The 24353-nt window shown below is 41.5% G+C and overlaps 1 protein-coding gene across 1 annotated transcript in view; it reads right to left on the reverse strand.

The window, feature by feature from the left end:
• Positions 1–24353, reverse strand: part of LOC122783155 (partitioning defective 3 homolog) — a 58212-nt gene that overhangs the window by 180 nt on the left and 33679 nt on the right. Inside the window, exons 3-4 of the mRNA XM_044047796.1 lie at positions 3968–4151; positions 20–207 (exon numbers count right to left, since the gene is read on the reverse strand). Of these exons, the coding sequence (XP_043903731.1) occupies positions 20–207; positions 3968–4151 (372 nt within the window). The remainder of the gene's footprint in view (positions 1–19; positions 208–3967; positions 4152–24353) is intronic.

Consider the following 24353-nt stretch of genomic DNA (forward strand, 5'->3'; position numbering starts at 1 on the left):
CTACTACGCAGTCGCCTACCTTCCTCTCTAGGCTGTTGGTACCAGTGGAGTGTCGCGCTTTCAAGAAGCCCGCGGTGGTGGACCAGCGGGTGGGGTTCTTCCTCGATGGCGGCTCTTCGGTTTGGATCCGCGTCTCGCCGCCGATGAACGGACCATTGATGGTCAGCAGGGCAGGGTCGCTGCTGCGCCGGACATGGAGGGGCATATCTGATTGAGACACACAAGACAGCGAGGATGTTTTCGGACGCGCACAGTTGTTCAAAGGTGTTTTCACTCCTCGCTACAGTACGCTGCAGCAGGAAGACACTTTCATCCGTGTTTGCCTTGGAAAATGCCACAGTGGTGTCGCAGATAAGCCACAAAAGATTTAATATTGTGTTAAGGGATGATCGATGTGACTACGCTCAAGCAAATTTTGCTTCTCAAACAATGCGGGGCTAATAAAGGCAGTTAATCACAGAGATCCCATTATCGGCCCATTGTGAAGTAATCACATTTATCACTAGCGGGCTAATCAGGCAGCTCGGGTCTCGACTCATAACAGAACGCTTATAACCCGCGAGCAGCCGAGTGTGTGGGAACAACAATATGAGGAAGGGCCTATTGAGAAACGCCAGTGTTAGCGGATGCCTTCCATTAAAACTCTTCACTGTGTTTGAAAACTGGGAAGTGGGCCAGGGTCCAAATCCTGACTCCAGCGAGGCCGTCGTGCATTTGTACACAAGACGCACGGGCGCTGCAACATTATTAGAAATCTCTCCGCTCCAAAACCCCTCAGACGGTCAGAGGGACCGAGTATTATAAACCAAAAACTCCCTGGACGTTGGAGCATCTTCCTAAAGATGTTCCCGTGTTCTCTCCCAGAACGTTCTGCCATTTGCACACAGTCACTCAGATTTGGTGATGTGTGTGTGTGTGAGTCAACAGTTGCTTGAATGTGTGTGCGTCGTGGGAGTTAAGAGCATGACAAGATTTGTTTTCGCAGCGATGTGTCATGTCAGTGTTTTGAGTGCATACACACCAGTGGACGGGTTTTTTTTTTTGTATGTCCGGGCCAACGGCTGCACTATTTGTTGAGATTGTAAAAGTGTGTTTGTGTGTTTGTGTGTGTGTGTGTGTATACAGTGCACTCATGTACTTGGCTGACTGTTGTTATTGGGTCGCTCAGAGCGTGGGACCAAAACCATTCTGAGCTGTGGGAGATGAAGTTCACTCTGATCCTGACAGGTCTCAACACCACTTGCACAATTCACCCCTCCCAGGAAGCATCAGGGCAAAGGACGACAGCATCCCACCCAAACACACACCTCATGCTGGAGCCTATTAAAAATCTGATTTACATGCAACACAACTGAAACACTTCAATATTCCAGAAGATGCAGAAGAAACCACTTATTGTGGTTTTAAAACGATGTCAACACCATCTTAAGCTGGTGTAGCTTTTATTTAGGATGCCATATCTTAATGATACCTTATACCTGAACCATCACAACCAACTAACCCTAACCTAAACCCAATTCTAACCCCAAAACCAGGTCATAACCCTAAAAAAAGCCCTTGAAAAGTTGTGAGGTCCAGACAGAAGGTCTTCATGTCCTCACAAAGTTTAGGTTTGTACATTTTTTTTGGACCTTACAAAGATATTTAAATACAAGAACACACACACATTATGAATGTGTCGTTTGAGTGACAGAACCCAATTTTGTGCCTTAACAATTATATTTTGGGAATTAACTTTTCAAGCACAAAAGACACCAGTTGTGGATTCTAATGAAGCGCTCCGTCTAATAAGCTTAATCAATTTTCTTGCCAAGTAAACTTGCAAAGACACACACAGTCCAACACTTCTCATCTCATTCAACATTAATCAGTGATTGAAAGCTATTCTCATTAGGCGTGGACAAAAACAAGAATTAATCAAATCTCCTCTCTTTCATGTCAAATGCATTTCTCTTAAAACCCATTTTCAATTCACCCGACGAGATTCGGTGTCGTCAATTAAGCAGAGGTAGAACTCATTGTGTGGACGGTCGAATTGGACGTAACTGGCAGGTGTGATTAAGCCCAAGATTTCCATTTCCTACTGCAAATTATCTGCATCTCATCCAGAAATGTAATTTGGATTGAAGTGACCTCCAAAGCTCTGTGTGTGTGTGTGAGGCAGAAACAGATTTCAGTGGTGACTATGCCAATCAATGCCAGTTTATTGGTGATTAAAAACAATAAGCCAAGCTCTAACAATTATAATGCAAATTTAATTTTTTTTTTTAATGTTTTTTTTGGTATGGCTGTACATCAAAGTTTAATGAATATGCTAACGATGCCCGAAATTGTGGAGCAAAACAGTTTTTTTGAAGCATAAACGTGTTTACGATGGAACTCCATCTTGTTTACAGCAAAGTCTTCCGTGGGTACAAAAATGTACAAAGTGCAGAAAGACGTCTGTGGATATCAAGAGGTTTCTGAGATGCTTTTGGCAAATGTGGCATTTTGCTGACTTGCCACATAAGCCACCAGTTTAATTAGAGAGAAGTGATATATCATGTTGATATGTATAGAGAAATGGCCAGTGATACGGGAACATGTCCTGTTTTTGCCAGTTTATGAGTCATGTAAGGATTTAGTTCATTTAAATTGTAAAAATGTAAAGCAATAGAACTTGGTTTAGGCTGTTTCAATGAATGGAAGTCAGAGCATTGTCCTAGGAAGAACAGCACATGGCCCTGTGCATGTATGAGTGTGTACATGTATTGATTTATAAGGACCAAAGCTGTGTCTTTGATGGGACATTGTGACCATGTGGGGACATTTTAGGGTAAGGGGCTAGGGAGTGGGAGCAAAGCAGGAAGGCGAAGCACCCGATTTGATCTACGTTCCAACCCTGAGCTTTGGGTAATGACCGAAAGAACGAGATCACGAATACAGACGGTCGAAATTTGTTTCCTAGGCAGGGGCTCGGAGTAGAACCGCTGCTCCTCCACATCGAGAGGAGCCAGTTGAGGAGTTTTAGGGCATCTGGTTAGGATGCCTCCTAGGCGCCTTCCTGAGAAGGTGTTTTGGGCATGTTCTTCCGGGAGGAGACCTCGGGGCCCGACCCAGGACCCGCTGGAGGTATTATACATCTCTCAGCTGGCCTGGAAACACTTTTGGCAGAAGTGGCTCGGGAGAGGGCGGTCTGGGCTAAGGCCGATGCCCTCGCAACTCAGACTTGGATAAGCAGAAGACAACGGACGGGCCAGGAAATGCATTATGTTAATAATGTGTCCTCATTATGACATAAAAACAAGTTTATTTGTGTGTTTATCTTCTTAAGGACCAAAAAACTAAACCGATAGGAAACAAGGGCATTTTCGGAGAGTAATGACAAGGTGGTTCAGGATTGGGGTTAGACATTTAGTTTAGATATGTCTATGAAGAGTGTCCTCACTAAGAATGCTGTAAAAGAATGTGTGTGTGTGTGTGTGTGTGTGTGTGTGTGTGTGTGTGTGTGTGTTGCTTCCACGTATGTTTGTGCGATCCAAACAGGACAAATCACCTACGAGGGTCAGTTTCCAAACTGGCTGTAATTGCGGGAGGAAAAGCAACTTGGCTGGTAAAACTGCAGAGGTGGACTGGCTCAGCGTCACATTTGATTTAGGAGGCAGCAAACAGAACAAATTAGTCACTTTGGCCGGAGATCAAGCAGCTATCTGTGCCTGGGAGAAAAAAAAAGAGCCTCCTGTCCAATTAAGAGAATTTATGGACATGGCTATGGTACCACTGCGCCAAGGTCAGGTAATTTGTTGGGTTTGCTGTAAACGGCTGCAGTTGCCAACACATGACGTGGCCAGTGAAGATGATAGATTTGTCATTTAAGACTGACATAACAGGGATGTGCTTAACTACGAATCTGTTAGAAATGTCTCTTTATTTAACGACCATCACTGGATGGTCTCTGATCCCATGGTTTGGTCGTGTTGGGACTTACTGGTTCGCAAGGCAGAGGGCGTCACTTCAATCTCACTGGCGGTCTGGTACGGCTGGAAGGCCGAAGCCCCGCTGCCGGCACTGAGGTCGGCAGCAAACAGGTCGGGGCTCTGGGTCCCTGTGGAGCTGGCACTGGTGCCGTCGCCTCCATGATGGGGCTCCTGTTCGTCGTACACGGCGATCAACTAGAGGAAAAGGAAAAAGAGAGAGAACAAAAGGTTGGAGGACAAACCTAGTTTTGTTTTACTGTATGTTCTGAAACAAAAGGAGAAAAAAGGCTATATGGTTTTCTTAAATATCAAACCATCCATAAAAGCTCCTAGACTCTATATCAGGGGTGTCACAAACATACACATATTGTTCAGGGGCCACATACAGAACAATTTGATCTCAAGTGGGCCGTACCAGTAAAAACTGTTAAATAATAGCATAATAACCTATGAACAACAAGAACTCCTTTGTTTTGTCTCCTTTGTTTTACATTTAATGAATTTCTTGAGAAATATAAGTGCAATTTCAACAATATCATGCCTAAATTTACTATTTATACATCACACTGGATCTATAAAGGCACAAACAGTTAGTCACAGGTATCTGGAAGTGAAAAACATTGCATTTGACATCAAGTTTAGATTGTAATGGTAGTGTGAAATTTTAACAAATTTATCCTGTGGGCCCGATTGGACCCTCTGGCGGGCCGGTTCTGGCCCCCCGGCCGCATGTTTGTCACCCCTGCTCTATATACAGTAAGTCATGGAAAAGAGAAGTCAACACCAAAGAGAAAGTGAGCCTACTTCTCACTTGATTTCTAACACCAGTTCATGGGAGTTCGTGGTCTATGAAACTAGTTTCATGTCGTCTTTGGTACGGCAAGATGATAAAGCAAATCACGTATTAGGGCACGGACACAGTGTGTGTGTGTGTGAAAGCTCTAGCTAATGAGGTTACTTCTGCTTTTTTTTAAAAACAACTCGACACTGGCCAAACTACTAAACCCAGCCATCAACGCTAAGTGGCCGAGGCCGGTGGTCCAGCATGGTCCAGCCATTTGTGCTACAGAAATCATAACAACATAATCACTGAGGGGGACATTAAATTCAGAGGTAACTGCCTTGACACGACGGAATAGAGAAAAGAATATGGAGGTGATTTAGAGCCTCCATATTCCGTTATGACCCTGAGGTGCTCATTACGTCCAATCATATCCTCAGAGTGCTTCCTCGTTCCAAATCTTTAGGTTGAAAGCTCCTCTCCCTCAGAGATGTGATTAATTCCAGCCTCTCCCGACTCCTTTTTATTAGATTAAAGATGAGTTTCATGCTGCCCTTCTGTGACCGCGCGTGTGTGTTCAGCTGCTTTCGCTAAGCCGGGGGAGAAAATGAAGAATCCATCCAAAGGATGAGACCTAACGCTCCCATATGGTGAGATCTAATGTCAGGGCTCAGCTGTGCTCAAAGCTCCAATCGGGATGATTTCCATCGATACTGAGAGAAGAAGGCCGAGCGAACCGATATGAACACGGACAGTGTTTGTTTTTCTATCACCGTTGCGCCGCGCGATCACTTTCGACAGCGTAGCGACAACATCAACACAAAAGGATGCGTTTCTCTCATCAGTCTCTCATCAGCATCTTCAACGTTCACATTCAAAGATGTCATTTTAGGGCCACGCACTCTCACTTCATCGACAAATGCAACGTGAGACACATTTAGAGACGCCTACACACAATCCATTAAAACACACAGAGAGCATTCACATCCAACTGCCCGTTTTCCAGCACATTAAACCTTCATTTCAGCAACATTTAGTCTGAGAGATGCAGAGTTTTATAGCGTGCTGGACAGGCTCCCTGGTGAGAGGAACACACACACACACACACACACACCTCAAACTAATTCCCTCCATTACAGTCTCTTTCCATAAATGTGCCCACATTTGCCACAAATTAGCACCCACTGCAGCCTGGATCTAATCTGTACACACAGCCATGACAATAATAGAGGTTCAAGGGGTAAAAGTGTCTGTGTGTGTGTGTGTGTGTGAAAGGAGTGAATAAAGAAGAAGAGAATTGAAGTAAAACACAGAAAGGCTGAGATCAGATGAGTGTGACTCACGCAGAGGAGAACGCAGTGAGACAGATTGTGTGTTTTACGGGTTCAAGTCTACATAAAACTTCCTGTGTGTGACTGTCACATTCCAAACGTCCTCCTCATTAAAGATAACTTCAGCCAGAAGAGTCGAGTCAGCAAATGCCCCTCTGCTTTCCCATGGCCTGTTCCCCCGAGGACACAACCCGAAAAAAACAAGAAGAAGAAGTAGAAGAAGAAGAAGAAGAAGAATCCCCTCAACCCCAAGTGCGTTTTACAGCCCATGCGGTTGTTATTACAGTACGTGGTAATCAGTTCAGCTGCAGTGAACACTGTAAATGTGTTTTGGCCTCAAAATCTGGAGCGAATGTGAACTTAATGAAAGGTTGACACAATCACAGCGAATCAGAGGCTCCGACAAAAGCAGTGAAAGAGTTATTCTTAATGTACACGGTCCAGTAAAACTCCAACAAAACACAAAACGACAAGAAATCATTTGTAGTTTGTGTGTTTGTCTTTGGTTTAATCCGTGTAAGTAAAAAGTGTTTGAGTGCAGAGCGGTGACTGACGGGCGCTCCCACTGGACGACATGTTGTTTCTGTTGCTGAGTGAAATGCTGTCTGCGCGCAACCAAATAGCCTCAAGTCAAAACTTGCTGAGGTTTGTTGACAGGCGCGGCCCTGACCCTGCACACACACATCTACACAGTGACAAAAAAATAAAAATAACAGAAGTAGGTGACATCCATTCAGCAGTGTTTGTCTTCCACCAGGAAAACAGACGTAGGCACCAAAAACTAGGTGTTGATTGAGCTGTGAAACTGAGTCAACGACAGCTGAAGACTTTTTAGGGCCGGTGTGTAACATTCAGGGGGGTTTATTGGCAAGAAATGACTTTTCCACCCATAGATGCATTTGTAGAAAATGTATTGTTTTTGTTCACAAACCAAAATTATTAAGTTTTAACGATTTCTTTGCCATATGGAGCAAAGAAACCAGAAAATATTCACATTTAAGAAGCTGAAAACGTGTTTCAAGTACTGAAAAAACACCCGATTTTGTAATAATCATTGCAGCCCTAATTGGCTGGATGTGAAAACCTGTTAACTGTTAATTATTCAATTAACTAACAGAACTATAATGTGCCATTGTTGTGTATTAAGGTCAAAAGAGCATGAATATAATAGTCAAAATGATAATACAGGTCAATAAGTAGCTCTTTATGGCCACAAGTTAGGAGAAAAACATGCAAAAGTGTGTGGGAGAGATTGTGCACAGCTGTGTGTATGTTCTTATATTTGTCGCTTTGTGAGGACCAAAAATCTTAAAAAAAACATACGGAGGGAGGACATTTTGGCTGATTCTTCCATCTTTAAAGGGGTTTTTGGGGGATAAGACCTGGCTTTAGGGTCAGGGTTAGAATTGGAATTAGGTTAGGCACTTAAGTTTAAATAGTTAAGGTTGAGGTAAGGGGCTAGAGGGCGGGTGTGTGGGTGTGGGTGTGGCCTCACACTTCTCATCAACTTGTGGAGTTTCTAGCACAGACATCCTCTAAAACCCCAGCCAAAAAAAACAAACACCTAACAATAATTGAAAAGTAAATTACAATGGAAAGTGTGAGTCAGTCCACTTTTCAGCAGCCACTCGCAGCTCATAAATCATCATCATCATAACTGTGGCTAGAACAATACGCTGGTAGCCGGACCAGAAAGAGAGGGAGAAAGAGGTCTCTCTAAAGGGAATTAATCCAGGTAGGTGTGTGTGTGTTATCTGAAGTGAGACACAATCACTGCTTGTGCCACATCAGCAATCGGCACAGTCTTATTTCATCACAAACCCCTGAGCTTAAACGCCGCACGCTCGTCCAACAACGACACTCGCCTTATTTGTGGCTCCCGACTCCAGCACATAAATCTCTTATTTTTTTTGCGAGCCGCTTCATCCGTTTAGCGAACATTTTGATTTATTCGCCCGGCGCAACACAATAACGTCAAGCCGTAATAATTTCACACAGAATTCTAATGCTATGTGGCTCTGAATTGTGTACAGTTTGTGTTCCTCTCTGTGTGATTTATTAAAACTAACGTGTATACGTCAATGGACAAACCAAATGGTTTATAGTAAGAGTGGTTATTTGAATAGACGGTGGATATTTGCTCGTCATGCAGTAGAATGAGAAACATGAGTTTAATTGATTACCATCTTCTACTGGACTTGTAGTAATTTAATTGGATTATTTCTTTGACATACTGATAAAACCCCGTCCGATATGTAGTCCACTAGTAGTGAGTGTATAAGAAAACTAATGTTAAATTACTGCTTTTCATAGTTAACTTAATGTTACACATTTTCCATTAGACTGTTGTAATTGCATTTTCCATGTCGTGGTTTATATTCTGAATCATGGAGGGAAGCCTCAGGCTGAATTGAGAACGACTGCGCGACATGAATTAAATCGACTAGATTTAACTTATAGATGAGAAGTATCTGTTCAGCTGTAATTGCTTTTATTCGTTATGCTTTATTCCCATACAACCCCAGTCTGCTCTTATGTAACCGTGTTTTTAATATTCAGTTATTAATCAACAACAATTTATTTTGTAACTTTCAACTTTAAAATCTTTGGTTCATAAGAAAAACATTTTGGATTGGAATTGATTTGAAAGTTTTTTGCTCCAAAATAAGTTTATTTGCTTCATATTAACAAAGAAATAATGAAAACTGAATGATTTTTGGCTTGCAGACAAAATTATTCATCATCGTCTCGTTTTTTCCACATTTTACACAATCAAACTCGACTCAACTGTCAACTGTTTGGCGTAGGAAGGATCACTAAAGAAATAGTGGATTCTCTACATGTCCTGAGCTTTTCTTACAAGGTGAACATGAACAGATGCAACAGATGCACTTCATACCTGATAACCTGAAACAATCACTCCATGTACTGTGTTCATTATCAAACCCTTTGATTCTACCTTTCCATTTTCTAGGTTTCTTTGCAGAGTAGGCAGTTGTAGCCAACAATGAAAGTGAGATGTTTACGCACCAGGGTCAGATACAGAGGTTTAAAAGTCTAATTCTTTCTCAGGGTCACTTCATTGACATTATGCTAAAATGTTATAATAATTGTTGATCAAAAGTGGGGGGTAAAAAGCTTTGCCTACCCCACAGGTGATAAAGAAATGTTGAAAACTACAAACCTAAAACTGTAAATGAGCAGCAACTTCAGAGATGGAGGTTTGTTCCTGATACATAAATACATAATGCACTATCACCAACTCGAATTGAACTAAAGGGACTTTGGGAAGCCACATCCTGCAGATCTGACTTAAACTGTGCTTCAAGCCAAACTGTCAGCAAAAGGAGGGAAGTCACAGCTTCACTTTTTGCCTACACAGCTGCATAATGCAAAACATGTTGTCCCAACTCTCCTCTTAGGTCACGGAGCTGCAGCTGAGAGCATTTTCTTCAGGAGCTGTGGAGACACTGTGAGGTTTCATCGGGTCCGTTTACCAAAAGCAACAGGCGTCAAAACCCCCAGCATGAGTCGGCTGCAGCCAAAAACCGCAGCGTGCAGACGGACGGTGACTAGAGCTTTTCCTCGGTTTATGGGACACATTTGGTTTCAAAACATCGAGCATGAGGTGGGAAAAAAGAAAAAAAGTCCATTTTGCTCTTTCAACATATGAACTCTGGTGTTTCAAGCTAAGACATTTGGGGGAATGTGGCTCCTGACGGGTTCATTAGGCAAAGCAGGAAGTTGGTTGTACATGAAAAGAGTGTGGGGAGTTTGAAATATGTGAAAAGAACTTGAGTTGGTTTCTGGTTTGGTAAGAAACTGCTATTAATCAAGGCCAGAGAGAACATGTCCAGGTTGATTTGTGAGCTGAGAGGTGACACAAACGTTTTCATAAAAACATTTCAACATGCGGCAGATGGTGAACATAATGGGAATGGACAGCTTTTACACAAACACACCAGGAAAGCTCACATCATTTATCACAAACGGAGTCATTTTTATAGATGAACACATTTAAGGCGCTGAAAACAGTGATGTATTTGAATTTGCCTCAGTCAGAAACATCGACATCAAAGACACATTTGAGACGACAGTGCGCTTCCAACTGTGTAGCAACAGCTAATGGAACGTTGTTTTATTGTTTCCACACGATAAAGCTTAAGAAACTGATGTTCCCAGGGTGCAGTGGGAGAACTTGCCCGGTCTGCAAGGGCCGCTGACCTCAACCCCCACAGAGGATATTTGTTCAAATGTCCTATGTACTAAACTCAGTACTTTTAAAAGATACTTGTTAAATCAATTGGTGCCAACATCCGGTATCTGAAGGGCATCCAGGTGAGGTGCAGCTGCTCCAGCTATATTTACTCATTTTTCAAGACTTAAAGAGCATTTTTGTTATCATAAGAGTAGAGGTAAAAAAAGAGTGCTGGTGTTGAATTAAATGCACTGGTAATGGTACTAGTATTGATTCAAATGTCAACAGTACCAAACCTTGCTGTTCTCAGATATGAACGTCTGAAAATTTCCAAAAAACTGTGCCATTACTTCTTTCTAGGTTTGCAATCGACATGTAAAACCAAGATATTCGTACATTCAGATGAGAGGTGGAGCAGGAGGCTGGAGAGTTTGACTAGAAATGAATCCCATCTAGAGCTGCAACTAACGACTACTTTCATAATCGATTAATCTGTCGATTATTGTCTCGATGAATCGTTTGGTCCATAAAATATCAGAAAACTTTAAAAAATGTTGATCGGTGTTCGTCAAACCTGGAAATTATGACGTTTTCAAATGTCTTGTTTTGTCCACAAAACAAAATGATTAACTTTTGATGAATTCTTTGTTATCCAGAGCAAAGAAATCAAGAAAATACTCACATTTAAGACGCTTAAACAATTGGAAATCTTATTTTAATCATGAAAAAAGTCTCAAAACGATTAGTCGATGATCAAAATAATCTATGAAACGTTTCAGCTCTAATCCCAACGGCCATGTGAACATTTGTGCCAAATTTAAAAGCATCATCTGAAGGCATTGTACACATATACTTTCCTTAACCTTTGACCTCCAAAGTGTAAGCAGTTTTATCCTCACGTAGAGAAGAGAATACCTGTGCCAAATTTAAGGCAGAAAGACAACAGCTTCCCCTGGTGCATGAGCATAAAAACGCATTTAAAAAAAAAAAAGAGTGAAAAGTTCAAGATGTCCAACATGTTAAATAGTTTCTGTGACTCACTCGTGAAGTGAAACAGGAGTTTTATAACAACTGCTTCATGAGCCTTTATGGAAAAGAGCAACTCTGAGCAGCAGAAGCCAAAGGAGGCGGCGGTTTGGACGAGTGACAGATGTGTCTAAGATTAGCCGAGGCTGGTAGACGAGCAACGCAACCTCAAACTCCCAGAGAGACTGTTAGGAGAGCGAGCGCAGGCAGAACACACACTGACCTTGACCTCAATGAGTTTAGACAAAGACATACACTCACACAAGAGTGGGACACAGGCATAGATACCAAATATAGACGAATGAGACCTGACACTGCCCTGGAGTGAGCTCACTATCAAACATCCAAACACTTTACCTTCAGCCATGAAAACGCCTTCCTACTTTAACTCATTTTGACCCAGAGAACACACAACAGGTTTGCCCGCCAAAGCACACACAGACGAAAGATTTCATTTTAAATCGAGTTGCGGACAATCCATAGCAGCGTCGGGGCGATTTAAGTCGGCATAATGACCCGCTATCCATTTCACTTTAATCCACACAACAGAAAACATATGGGAGAAAGCACAGGGTCGTTTTGAGTCGAAGCCAAACTGACAAAAATGAAAACGGCAATCAGAAGGAGCGATGCAGTCATTGTGGGATTGAGGCACTGCAGGTGATTCATTCTCCATAATGAGAGGAGTGCTGAGCTGTGGACTCTTATTCCCTGAAAGATGTTGCTCTCGTTAAACAACCAGAAACTGAAACTTTCACCAGTGGAATTCTACTTAGCTTCAGCTCCATGTTCAAAAGACAAAGTTTGACAGTTTGCAGCTGCAGTTCATTTACAAATTTAATTTACTTTTGACTGCTGTTAATACAAATGATCATCAAATATTCACCAGCATTAACTCCATTAAACTACAAAATACTGTATATTAAGTTCAAGAAATGGGTAATTGTAGTTCCTTAGAGAATATTTGGATTAGGAGGTGATGCAAAGACGGTGACAGACATTTTGTCTAACGACTCGTAAGTATTCTGAACTACAACTCCATCCTTTCTTCTTACTAAATCGGACTGTATGGTGGAGTCAGGATTAAGTCTTCCCCTGAAATCCCCGTGTGTGCACTACAATCCACAACAATCAGACACATTACTCCCACAGGTTAAGAGTGACATCAATTTTCTTAGCAAATCTGCATGCGATGCTATTCCTGTAACTGCCAAAAATACATAAACAAGACTGACAATATCCTGCTCTACTAGTTAAGTTCATCAACATTCACTTCATCTGAATTCATCAGGAATAAAATAGCAAGTCACGTTTCCTAATTAATCATGTGTTCAACTGTTTGAGGCACAAAAAGTTAAGGCTGCTTAAATGTTTGTTATGTTAAAAAAGAACCGACTCCCAGCACTAATTCTGGATAAATCAATAACAGATTACTGCAGTGGCTCCCACTGGGTGTTCTGTTTCAGACACAGGTTGAAATCAAACCTGAAATTTCCATTTTTCTGTTTTCACTCCACATTTTATTGTCGAATTTGAACAGCCTCGTTCCTCGGGTTAGTCCTGTGTGCTCATTCACTGTGGCAGCTAAACTAAACGATCCAGAATATTGGATTTTTAAAAATATATATATATATATATATATACATATACACACACACACACAAACACACAGCTGAAGAGTGTCGACAGTCTTGCAGTGTGAAAAGTGTGTTTAATCCAAGCTGCAGAAAGCTGATAGATGTGGGTACAGCACAGAAAAAGACTGCAACAAATCCACTGGAGACCCGCACGCACACAAACACGAATACACACAGACGCAGCACACTGAGAGAAACCATTTCCTATGGCTAAACACCTGATATTGCACTGTGAACCTATTTGTGAACGCTCGGTAAGAGGAGATTGTCCTCTGCCTCAGTACGAGTAAAACAAGGTGCGACCACGGCCAGTGATACGGGTTATTTCCTGTTGACACAGCCCAAAGTTAAAATAAATGCACTGAAGTTACTGTTGCCATTTTAACTAGAACATCCATCAAATCAGCTTTGAAAGAAAAAAACTTGTTGCATGTTCTCCCCTCGTGTGTGCGTGGGTTTTCTCCGGGTTTTATCCCACAGTCCAAATACATGCAATATGGGAATTAGGTAAATTGGACACTCATAATTGACCGTAGGGTTGAGTGTGAGAGTGAATGGGTGTTTGTCTGTATGTGGCCCTGTGATGGACTAGCAAACTGTCCACGGGGCACAGCTCCCCCCGCGACCCTCATCAAGATAAAGCGGTATGGCCACTAGCAATACACCAGACTCCTCTGTTAAATATTGAGATTTTAGACATTTCCTTTGCTAAATGTTGGAGGTTAACTCGTGTTTTCGGGGATTTTTGAGTCTTTTCAACTGATCGGCATCGTTCGGTTTGATTCCTGAGTCGGACGTCGCGCTCGTGACTCTTCCGGTGACGTCACTCTCTGCTCAAAGTGGCCGGCAGTCTGACGACGTCACCTCGCCAGAGCAGGTACTAGAAAAGCAGAGTCATAATAGTAATGAAATGATGAATCAAACCCTTTCATTCATCAGTGATTGGCAGTTATGTTGGTTTCACACCAAATGAGAGGCTTATTTTCACATTTGTGTTCAGTACTCCAGAAAAGAGGACAGCTGTGGAGCTGCTTTTCACTGAGGCTCATACGTGTTGACTAATGAGTGGGAGCACTGATGCTCAGGTGTAGTACAAGTACAAGTCTTGCCTACTTTCTCTGCATGACTCTCAGCAACAAATATACAGTGAAAATGATCTTTCACCACAGTTTCAACATCTCTATCTGCACCACACGGCACACACACACACACACACACAACACTGAATCTTTACTTTACGAAATATCTGCTGCAACAACAGATGTGTGGCTTCACACTGAAGAGTCCAGGCATTTAAGTGAAGTACAGAGGTGTTTAAAAACTGTATATTTTTACAGCAATACCGAGGAGTTAACCCTCTGTAAAACATGCAGTAGCAGCTGCTTCCTGTGTGAACGACAGAAGGTCAGCTGATCACACTCCATGCAGTACGTACAGTATGTGTGGCCCCGAGCCTCGTGCTGATTGGCTGCCGTGACCTCACATCATGCGATTAATTATCTTGTGAGGATGAAAATTCATGCATTGGTGTTGATCACTTTATGTTTTCGTTTTTTGGGTTTTTTTTTTCCTGTTTAAAAATAAATTATCTTCAAAATATGAGACTGGTTTACCTGTAAACTAGAACACCACCCCTGGCCAACACCAGCCAGGGGTGGAATCGAACTTGCGACCATGATGTCTTTCGCACACAGGGTACCGGTCTTAACCACTGAGCCACTCCCTTTTAAACAAATCAGTTTAAAAGAATACACAAACAAATGCATATTTTAAATGCATATTTAAATGCAGACGTATTGTGTTGTTCTTAAGAACTTTGTATAAAATAATGTAAATGTTTGGAATGGGGGGGTAGGTACATACGAGTTTATACTTTAGCAATAAAACTATCTATCTATTTATATTGTGTATTGATTATCACATCCACATTAAAATTAATGGAGATTAAATCCAAGCTGTGTGTGTGTGTGTGTGGTCGGGGTGCATGGGCGGGGGGAGGTTGTTAGTCATCTTCACTAATGAGCACCATACATCACACGTGATCAGTGCTAATCACACTTAGGGCTATATTTAGCCATTTAGCTTCAATGACTTGTTTTCCACGGGACTAATCAACACTTAGCAGGCAACAGTGCTTCTGTAAACGTGACCTCGTGGGTGTGAGCACAGCAAACGTGTATGTAGGTATACGTTTAATTAAGTGGGACAACCTGCACATGAACATAAGGACTTAATAGCTTCTTAGAGGGAAGCCGCAGCTCCGGCCTTGAACTCTAAGCTGCCGGGTGGAGATAAGTCGCCTCGGCTCAGACCTGCTGCTGAAACTCAACACTTTATTTCCACTGAGACCAAATAATTACACCTCTGATTAGTTTCTCGTGTTGTAAATGTGACGAATAACTGTAGTGCACAACTTTTAAAAATAAAAAAGTTCACACTGTATTTGTATAATCGAATTAATTAAAAGCGCCTGTAGAGTGTCAGGAAATGTTGATAGGTGTTTATCAAACCTGTCCACAAACTAAAATGATTCTGTTTTAATGATGTCTTTGTTATAAGGAGGAAAGAAACCAGAAAATATTCACCTTTGAGAAGCTGAAGAATCTGAGAAACTTGTTTTAATTATTTAAAAGACACTTAGACCGATTAATCGATAATCAAAATAGTTGATTCATTTACAACGATTAATAACTGATTTGAGTAAAAAAATATATGTATTTGTTTAATTACTCAAATTAAAGTCAAATCTTTTAAACTTGAGTTTCTGGTATCTAAGTAAGTAAGTACATAAATAAATAAATAATGAGGGGAAACTCATTAAAAAAGACTAAGGAGTGTTTCGACTGGGAAATGCAATCCAATCATTTCTTCAGAGTTACTCAGGACACACAGAACTGGACGGCTTCCCTCGTCTCAATGCCGGGAATTACTCTGTCACCACCCGGGCCTGGACATGTGGTGCTGGGGGACGTGTTTGCATGTAGCGCCAGTTCAAGTCTTTGTGTGTGTGTGTGTGTGTGTGTGTGTGTGTGTGTGTGTGTGTGTGTGTGTGTGTGTGTGTGTGTGTGTGTGTGTGTGTGTGTGTGTGTGTGTGTGTGTGTGTGTGTGTGTGTGTGGGTGTGTGTGTGAGACGAGGCCGGAGTTGCACAATGCACAATGAAACAAGTGTTTGAGCTCAGAGTGAAACTGCTGTTTTCTAACAATAAATCAGCTGAATGTATGAAGGTGGGAAGTGTGTGTGTGTGTGTGTGTGTGTGTGTATGTGTGTGTGTGTGTGTGTGTGTGTGTGTTGGAGCGTGGTTTCACAACTGTACGACGCACACACGTACAAACAAAAGATTATTTTTACGCTGAAGGTGGCTGCCAGGTGAGTCAACACATTTGTCCATGCGTTTGCCTTTTATGGTGCGGGACAAAAGAGGACATTCAAAGTGGATCTAAGACCAAAGCGCCCTCTGTTGGACTATGTGGTTATTACTTCAGATGGTCTGCTGCACTGCAAGTTCAAACAGGATCCGAACGACAGCCCTGATGTCTAATAATACCTTCAGTGACAAAGAACAAGACTAGAATTCAACTATTTTATGAGCATAGCTCAGATATACATGGATGTCTGTATCTGCGAATGTCAGACAAATATCACATAGTACAAGTGAATCATTCATTTAGGGCTGCAAATAGCGATGATTCTCATAATGGATGTTCTTGAATGTCTTGTTTTGTCTACAAACTGAAATGATTACGTTTTAACTATTTCTTTGTTACATGGAGCAAAGGAAGTAGAACATATCTGCACATTTAAGAAGCAAAAATCAGAAATCTTGTTTTAATTATTGAATAAAATCAATAAATAATCGATTCATCGAATAATCCTTGCAGCCCCAAGTCAATTCAAACTGTTCTGCAAAATGATTCCATGTATAATCTGGGCACAGGTGAAGCCGGTCACTTTTGACAAGCATTAATCATCGTGGTCAGATAAAAAGCAGCAAGTGGTCAGTGTGTTTGCTGGTGCAGTTCTCCATCCATCTCTTGACAGGAAGCTTGAGCAGGCAAACACATCAGTCAGTGAGAACATCTAAGACCCATATAACACATCTGAGACCTCAAATCCTAAGTCATCTTGGTGTGAGAAAACCCAAAGCCTCTGAAATAAGAGAAAAATACAATCACAGATACTTCCACAACTTTCTGGCCTGAATCTCATCAGTTTTGTGATCTCAAAGTTATTTCTGCGCCTCTTTTATGATGTTACTCTGGGACGTACTTCATTTATTTTCTCTCAACCCACCTCTACTCCTGCCACTTTGCCCTTAACACGTTTGGACACTCCCTGCAGCTATGGTGCAGTACACAGCCATGAGTAATACAGATTTTCTGAGGGAAAAACACACGATAATACACAGCAGAGCACCGAAAATATCTGAATCACCATGATGGTCTCTCTGAAGACGTTATGAAAGAATACTTTCAGACCAGCATTAATCGCCGATGTGAGTTGCCAGTATTTTTCCTCTCGTATGTAAAGCATAGACTTCCCTCATGTGGGAGAAGAACCACTAATGCCAGGCGTTAGCAGCGTATTAGTGGAATCTGCAGGAACACCCCGCGATGAGATGGATCTAAAGATGTGTTTGAACCAGATAACTGTGCCATCAGCAGGCTTACATGCACAAGTCTGGCTGAGGATTTGAAAGCTGGAGATGCGAGACTGACCCACATACGCTGGCGTTCTCCAGCCCGGGCGGAGGTCACCTGTAAGCCTCGCTGTAATTGGGGGCCGAGGGAGCACCTCAGGAGTGACAGCCACTTAATGAGAAATTAGAGGTGTGCTGATGCCTTCAGAAAACCTGACTCCATTTGATAGTAATTATATCTCGTATGGTTTGATTATACCGGCAGCTTGTGTGGATTAGAAAATATGAGGAGTAAAATCAGCCGAGGATAAACTCAGCTGGGATTAACACCCATTTGAGACCACCCACACAAACTGAGATAAATGAAGGAGGTTTAGTATGTGAAGCCACGCAGAGGTGATAAGATTATACTGTGAATTAATCTAATTTATCCTGATCCTTATGTCACTTTGTCTCCTGGCAGGTAAAGAGGATTCAAGCCTGCAAAGGTTGGTTCTCATCAACAAAAGGGAGGCTCCAGTAGTAAGTGTCCCAAAGGTGGAAATCATGCTGGATTAGTTTTTAAAAAGCAAAGGGAGCATTATTATTCAAATTGGTTTCTATGGGTTTTAAAGGCCCCATGAAATTAAAATGACATGTTCTCAGTTATAATCGTGCGTGTCCCTAAGGTAATTGTTCATTTGTCTGATATTATTTGTGAAATATCTCATTAGAATCTCTATCTTTTTACTGACCACTGCACCCCCCGCTGTCCAGTTCCCAAGTAACATCTGCACCATCAAGTTTCCATTCAACTCTCACAGACACAGTTAAATATGTGTAATCAAACAGCTCTGACGTCTGTTTCATTTGGCGACAAAAACAAAATGAAACTGTGGTTCTTGCAGCTAATTTACAATAGATTACATGTAGATTTGCCATGAAATATTGTCTGGATGTCATAAAATAACCATCAAACCTTTATTGAACCCAAGATGATGCTGCCCTCAAGTGCCGTAAATACATGAATATTCACTTATATGTATATATACTAAGCTATATACTACAAAAACCTAATTATCTTATTGGGAATAAATCTGCCTCCTGTGAAAAGACTTTGCTCGGCCTCTTTACACCACTGTACTTTAACGTTGGTGATAATGGCGTTAATTCGAGAGCTCAATATTTTCCAGATGGTACTTGGTATAAAAAGTTTGACAACCACTTTATATGATTATGGTTTTCAAAAGTTTTCAGAATCATTAAAATCACCCACAGGCTAAACTTCAGGTTCTACCTCAATCTCTTTTTCCCTCTGGGCAAGTGTTTCTCTTCAGATTCTCCTCCGACACTCTGCGGACTACATTACGGGGATTTAAGATCAGTGAAGTTTGCATAGGTAACGTCCCGCTGACTTCACAGAGAGACTCCGTCATTAGCTCAAATATTACATGTGTGATTAGCCGCGCTTCTGCTACGTCAGAGGGAAGAGCTGGTGGATTTGAGGAGCCAATGAATCAGAGCTGTGAGTTTAGGGCTTTAATCCAGGGCGAGGTAGAGCAGGCGTCAAGGTTTCCCCTGTCTGAGAGTCTCTCTCACACACACACACACACTCTGGACTGCACACACACACAAGCATTAACTGTGCAATTTATGAGTCCTAACCTTTACACCCTGATGCTGAAGTTAACTCTTAGCTTACAAAGTATCAAAAGTTCAGTACTGTTACTTTCTCTCCATCTCTCACACACACACACACACACACACACACCTCTCCCTAAAACCCATCATCAAATCTCTTTCCCTTTCACCACCTCCATCCCCAGGAGACGAGCCCCAGCACTGAAATCTAATTAAAGGCTCTATAAGCAGAGCTCAAATGAAACTGTCACATCAAAGTCGCTGCTGGGACAGAATGACACAAATCAATAAGACGGAGAGCTTGGTCTGATCCCCTCCCTCTGCACCCTGGAGACTTCCTGAGCAGACCTGGGCTGGGTTTAAGCTCGGTCAGACACCGCTCTGAGTGAGAAAGCTGCAGTCTGTGTTGCGAATGTTGACTGATGGAGGTTTCAGTGTCTGATTCGATTGCGAGTGTGTTCACACAGCAGCCGATTCTTTGTCATTCTGCTCGTAACGCTTATCCACAGATTTACTTTCCGTCCATTTCTCTCAGCTCTGACTGTGAGTGGAGGTGAGAAGGGCAAAAAGGAAACTTTTGACTCCCGTGAAGCACTTTGTTTTCCATTGTGGGCCCTTGTTTTCGGTGATATTCGCAAGTGACAACCCGAGAAGGTGTCACCCACTGGTGTGTGAACTGCTGTTTTAAAGCCTGCAGCATGGTTGTCACAATATTTACTTTTCTTCTTACGGCACAAATTTGCCAAAAAACAACAACTGTGATATTAAAATGAGTGAACACTGCTCGCTCTAGCAAATGCTATGTCTGTGATACACAGATATACAATAAAAAGCACAGCCAAAACATGACCGAGACCAACCCATAACATAATAAACTATTTCTCCTCCTTTTGTGATCAGCTGTTCTGGCTGCAGCACAGGGACAGAGGGGAAAAAGAAGTCGCGTTGTGTTTATTAACTGATGAAAAGTGACTTAAAAAAGGGCAAAACAGAGCAGAAATCTATCTGTCTGTCTATTAATCATATACGTCTTTGTTTATGATATGATTACACCATTATTTCAATATATGTATTTATGCTCAATGGAAAAATAAAACGTAAATAAATAAAAACAGCATTTTCCTTGTGCAATAGTAACCGTGACCATTCAAAGACAGTAAAATACCAAAAGACTGAAAAACAGGCAAATATTGAATGGATACTGCACTGTGCCGTGGCGACTTTGACGTTGTTTGGATGGAAGAAAAACTGGTACTAAACTACTAAATCATTCATTTAAAAATGATGCAGACTACAGTGCAGAGACACATGTGACGGTCTTTATAAACAAAGGATTCTATTTCACATTTATGACTAAAAAGCAGAAAAAAGTGTGAAAGAACAGCTATTTAAGAGCCAGATTGACTTTGTAGCGGTGGTGACGAGACGGATTAACTGTGGTTTTGCCCTCAGGATTATTATTGTGGCCAGCACCGTGTTGATGTATGATGCAAGAATGAACTATCTTTAGAAAAGCACAGATGGACATGACTGACATTGCACATCAACCTTGACCAACTTTAAATCTATTGGGCTGAAGAGAGAATAAGGCACTATTATTATTATTATTATTATTATTATTATTATTATAATAAATATGGACATTCCACACAGGAGAAGAAAAACTTCACCTGAACTCTACAGAGCAACTATTGAAATGTCCTACTCTTAACTGACCTCAAAAAAAATGTACTTCCCCATTCTGACGGACCTTTATGGCAGCACAAACCCCAAGAGGGGGCAGTAAAAAGCAGATCTGAAATGTGGTCTGCATAAGAAGTCGGTTTTATTGGGCTCCGGAGGACGATTTCTGGTGATTGACAGGCGAGTTAAAACACAACTCTGGAGGATAGAGAGCACGGAGAACGACTTACCTGCGTGGACACAAGTGGAGACCAGGTTCAAAGGACGATGGGAACAGCAAACAGGCCGTGGAGGAAGAAAGAAGAGAAAAGAAACATGTATATTTATATCACCATAAACCAGCAGAATTACAAGAAATAGTTCAGTGCGTAACCCCCATCAATCCAAAAGACGTCATCTTCACCACTAATACGCTTTACATGTGCTTCCACTGCTTCCAAAGCTAATATTACCATTTCCTGACTCAAGCTTTGTATTTATAATATTGATATTAGAGTTTCCTTTTACCAATGAATCGATTATTAATCCATTACTAAATTAATCGACAATTATTTTGATAAAAAACATTTATGCACCAAACAATTAATCGAGAAAATAATCAACAGATTAATCGATTATGAAAATAATCCTTAGTTGCAGGTCGAGTTTCAATAGTAGCTAAGAAAACGTTATGTAGAATGCAATGCAGCTCAAAAGTACAACAAAAAAAAACAACATTTATCTGCACTTAACTGAATCCAAAGAGTGTGTAAATGCATTTTCTGCTGCAGTGTGTTTGGAGTTCACTCCACTGATTAAGAGCTACAGGGTATTTGGGACCTAACTGGTTTCTATTGGCCAACAAATCATTCAATGCAGTGTGAGCTAATCTTCCTCTCAGGCTTCAAAGCCAATTATGCAATACACAATGTTAAATCCCCAAACAACAAATGCACCGTTATGCCAGTTACCAAAGAACAACCAATGAGGCAATTTGCATCATCAAGAACTTGTTTTCCTTTTTTTATGTTGCTAGTTTCTGTTGAAGCGCAGTCATCTCGATAATTGCTCTTAATGCACCGCGATTCCTGCTTTTAGAGATCTTTCATTTCTCGCCCTGAAATATCTTTTTAATGTCCGACGGAGAAGTTGTATCCGTTCATTTTGCGCATTAGGGAGAGAAAGATTTCGAGCCGTTTCTTAATGTCCGTCTTCTTTCAAAATGCATCATTTAAATGTGCCTATGCAACAGATGGTCCACTTCATTCTACATTTCCTTCTTCCGAGATCCTAGACTCAAATATCATTTAGAGAAAATAAAGTACATTATCCCACTCTCTGCAAAACAATGCTTATCCAAAGAGACATCGATACGTTGCCGAGTGCCAGGGGGATAGGAGAGTTGTTGAAATAAGCACTTCTCCTCCAGCACAGACAGCAGAACTCTGACAACGATACCTTAACACAATGGCTATTGTCGGCGACCAGCAAAACCGTGAGGGAAGAGGCAGGAAAACGGGCTAATTTGCTGTGTGAACAAAGAGTCCGTCTGTGGCAGCTGTGCAGCGACACGTTTCTGTTGCATTATGGATGGAAAAGGGATTAGAGTTGAGCACGGTATCCCCTCCTTTTGTGATTGTGATCTTGGAAAAGCATCTGCATGCTTGACAGCGAAAATAGCTGCAGAAAACAAAATAATGGGAGGAACGCTTCCAAAAGTACCGCGTTCATTCTCGTCCGTGCAGAACGCTACGGACCAAATCGTCTCCGCTGTACAAGCTGCACGTCTTTCATTTGTTCAGACGTCGCCAATGAAGACACGCTCTCTCCTCTTCTCTGTCATTAGAGCAGACACAACAGCAGACCTCGGTCTTAAGGGTCTTTTTCTAAAGTTGGTTGTTATCTTAACCTCAACAGTATCTGCTCCATTCATCCATACATTTAGACATTTCTCATTCAAGTTTTGCATTTATCAAGTCAGTAGATCTTCATTCGGCAGGAGGAAAAGAAGAAGACCACACAGAAGGTTCATAGATGTTGTGACGGAGGACAGGAGGACACTTAGTCCAAATTAGTGCAACATGATGGAACTATTTTGTGGTTCATTCCAGTTTTGGTTTTTTCTCCATTGTTTGATGACTGTTTTTCTGCTGGTTTTTCTTCACACTGCTCTTTGCAAAGCAGAAGCGTAGGATACATATTTGACAGATTAGCTCCTGGATCAATTTCATGGCATTTAGGAGTATTTCTGTTGTGTTGAGAGTTTAATCTCTGTGTTGTAAATGTGGTGTAAATTACGAAGCATCCTTAGATTTGTTCTGAGTCTTGGCAGAGCCAGATGACCCAGGTTTGATAAATGAGGTTACGCTGCGAGTGTAAAACAGGATGCTTTATTTGGGAAGAACACCGTGTTTCTGAAAAATGCTGTATTGGGAATAAAACACCCTGGGATTCCGTTGCAGCTTCACTCCAGTCGTGTAAATATAAAAGATTTGCGTTGTATGGTATTGTACAGTTGTTGTATGTATGTATGTATGTGTGTATCCTCTAGGATCACGCTTAAACTAACTTTAAATAATACATATCTGAGGCAAAAGAGCACATGGAAACCCAAGCTAAGCATTTTGGGATCAGGCAGAACCCGATGGGTTGGGCCAGCTTTAAACTACTAAATTATAGGGGAAATTGGGTCACAATTTGTCAGAAAATAGATCAGATCACAAGAGACGTTACGTTCAGGTGTGAACAGATGAATTTCGAGCTGTTTTTGTCAGGATTAGGGCAAATATGAGCTCTCATCATATTGACAGACTGTATATTCCATCATTTTTGACAACGTGCCCAGTCACATCCCAACAACCTCTTGATGTAAACTGCTGAAGTTCCTCATTCCCTGGGCCTTATCTTAACTCCCAGAAAAGCTCCAACACCAAGTTTCCCATGACCGAGTTAAGACTTTAAAACGCCTATCATTACAACCATAATGAAAAAATTGCATCATTTTTTTTATATATTTTTTTTTTAATCGCCCCATAAAGAGCTTCCTCGTCAGTTGAAAGCAAAGCAGAGAGGATTGTGTTGTTGGATGAGTCGTGATCGGCCCCATCAAACCAAAGTTCACTCAACTCCCCGCCGTGCTGCATCAAAGGCAAAATTCTCATTATGGACAAAGGCATGGGAGGAAGTGAAGGGTTTCAAATACAGACAGAAAAAAAAGAAAAAGAAAAGGTAGGAGATGGACATTGAGAGAAAGACAATGAGACAAACGCAGAGAGAGAGAGAGAGAGAGCAGTGATTATGGTTCAAAGATGACTGTGAGCCAAGTCTGCTTTATAACGTTAATGCAACCAAACGGACAACAAGTGCCGCTGCAATTCTGTGGGCAATTTATCTTACGTGAGCCAAGCAAAGAGAGAGAGCTAAATAAGTCTGCATAATTTTACCAAGCCAATTACTGTGACAAAAAGAGGAGGGGATGGGTGAGAGGAAGAGGAACAGTTTGGAC

Source organism: Solea senegalensis, linkage group LG16 (genome assembly GCF_019176455.1).
Source record: "Solea senegalensis isolate Sse05_10M linkage group LG16, IFAPA_SoseM_1, whole genome shotgun sequence".
In the NCBI taxonomy this organism is placed as follows: domain Eukaryota; kingdom Metazoa; phylum Chordata; class Actinopteri; order Pleuronectiformes; family Soleidae; genus Solea; species Solea senegalensis.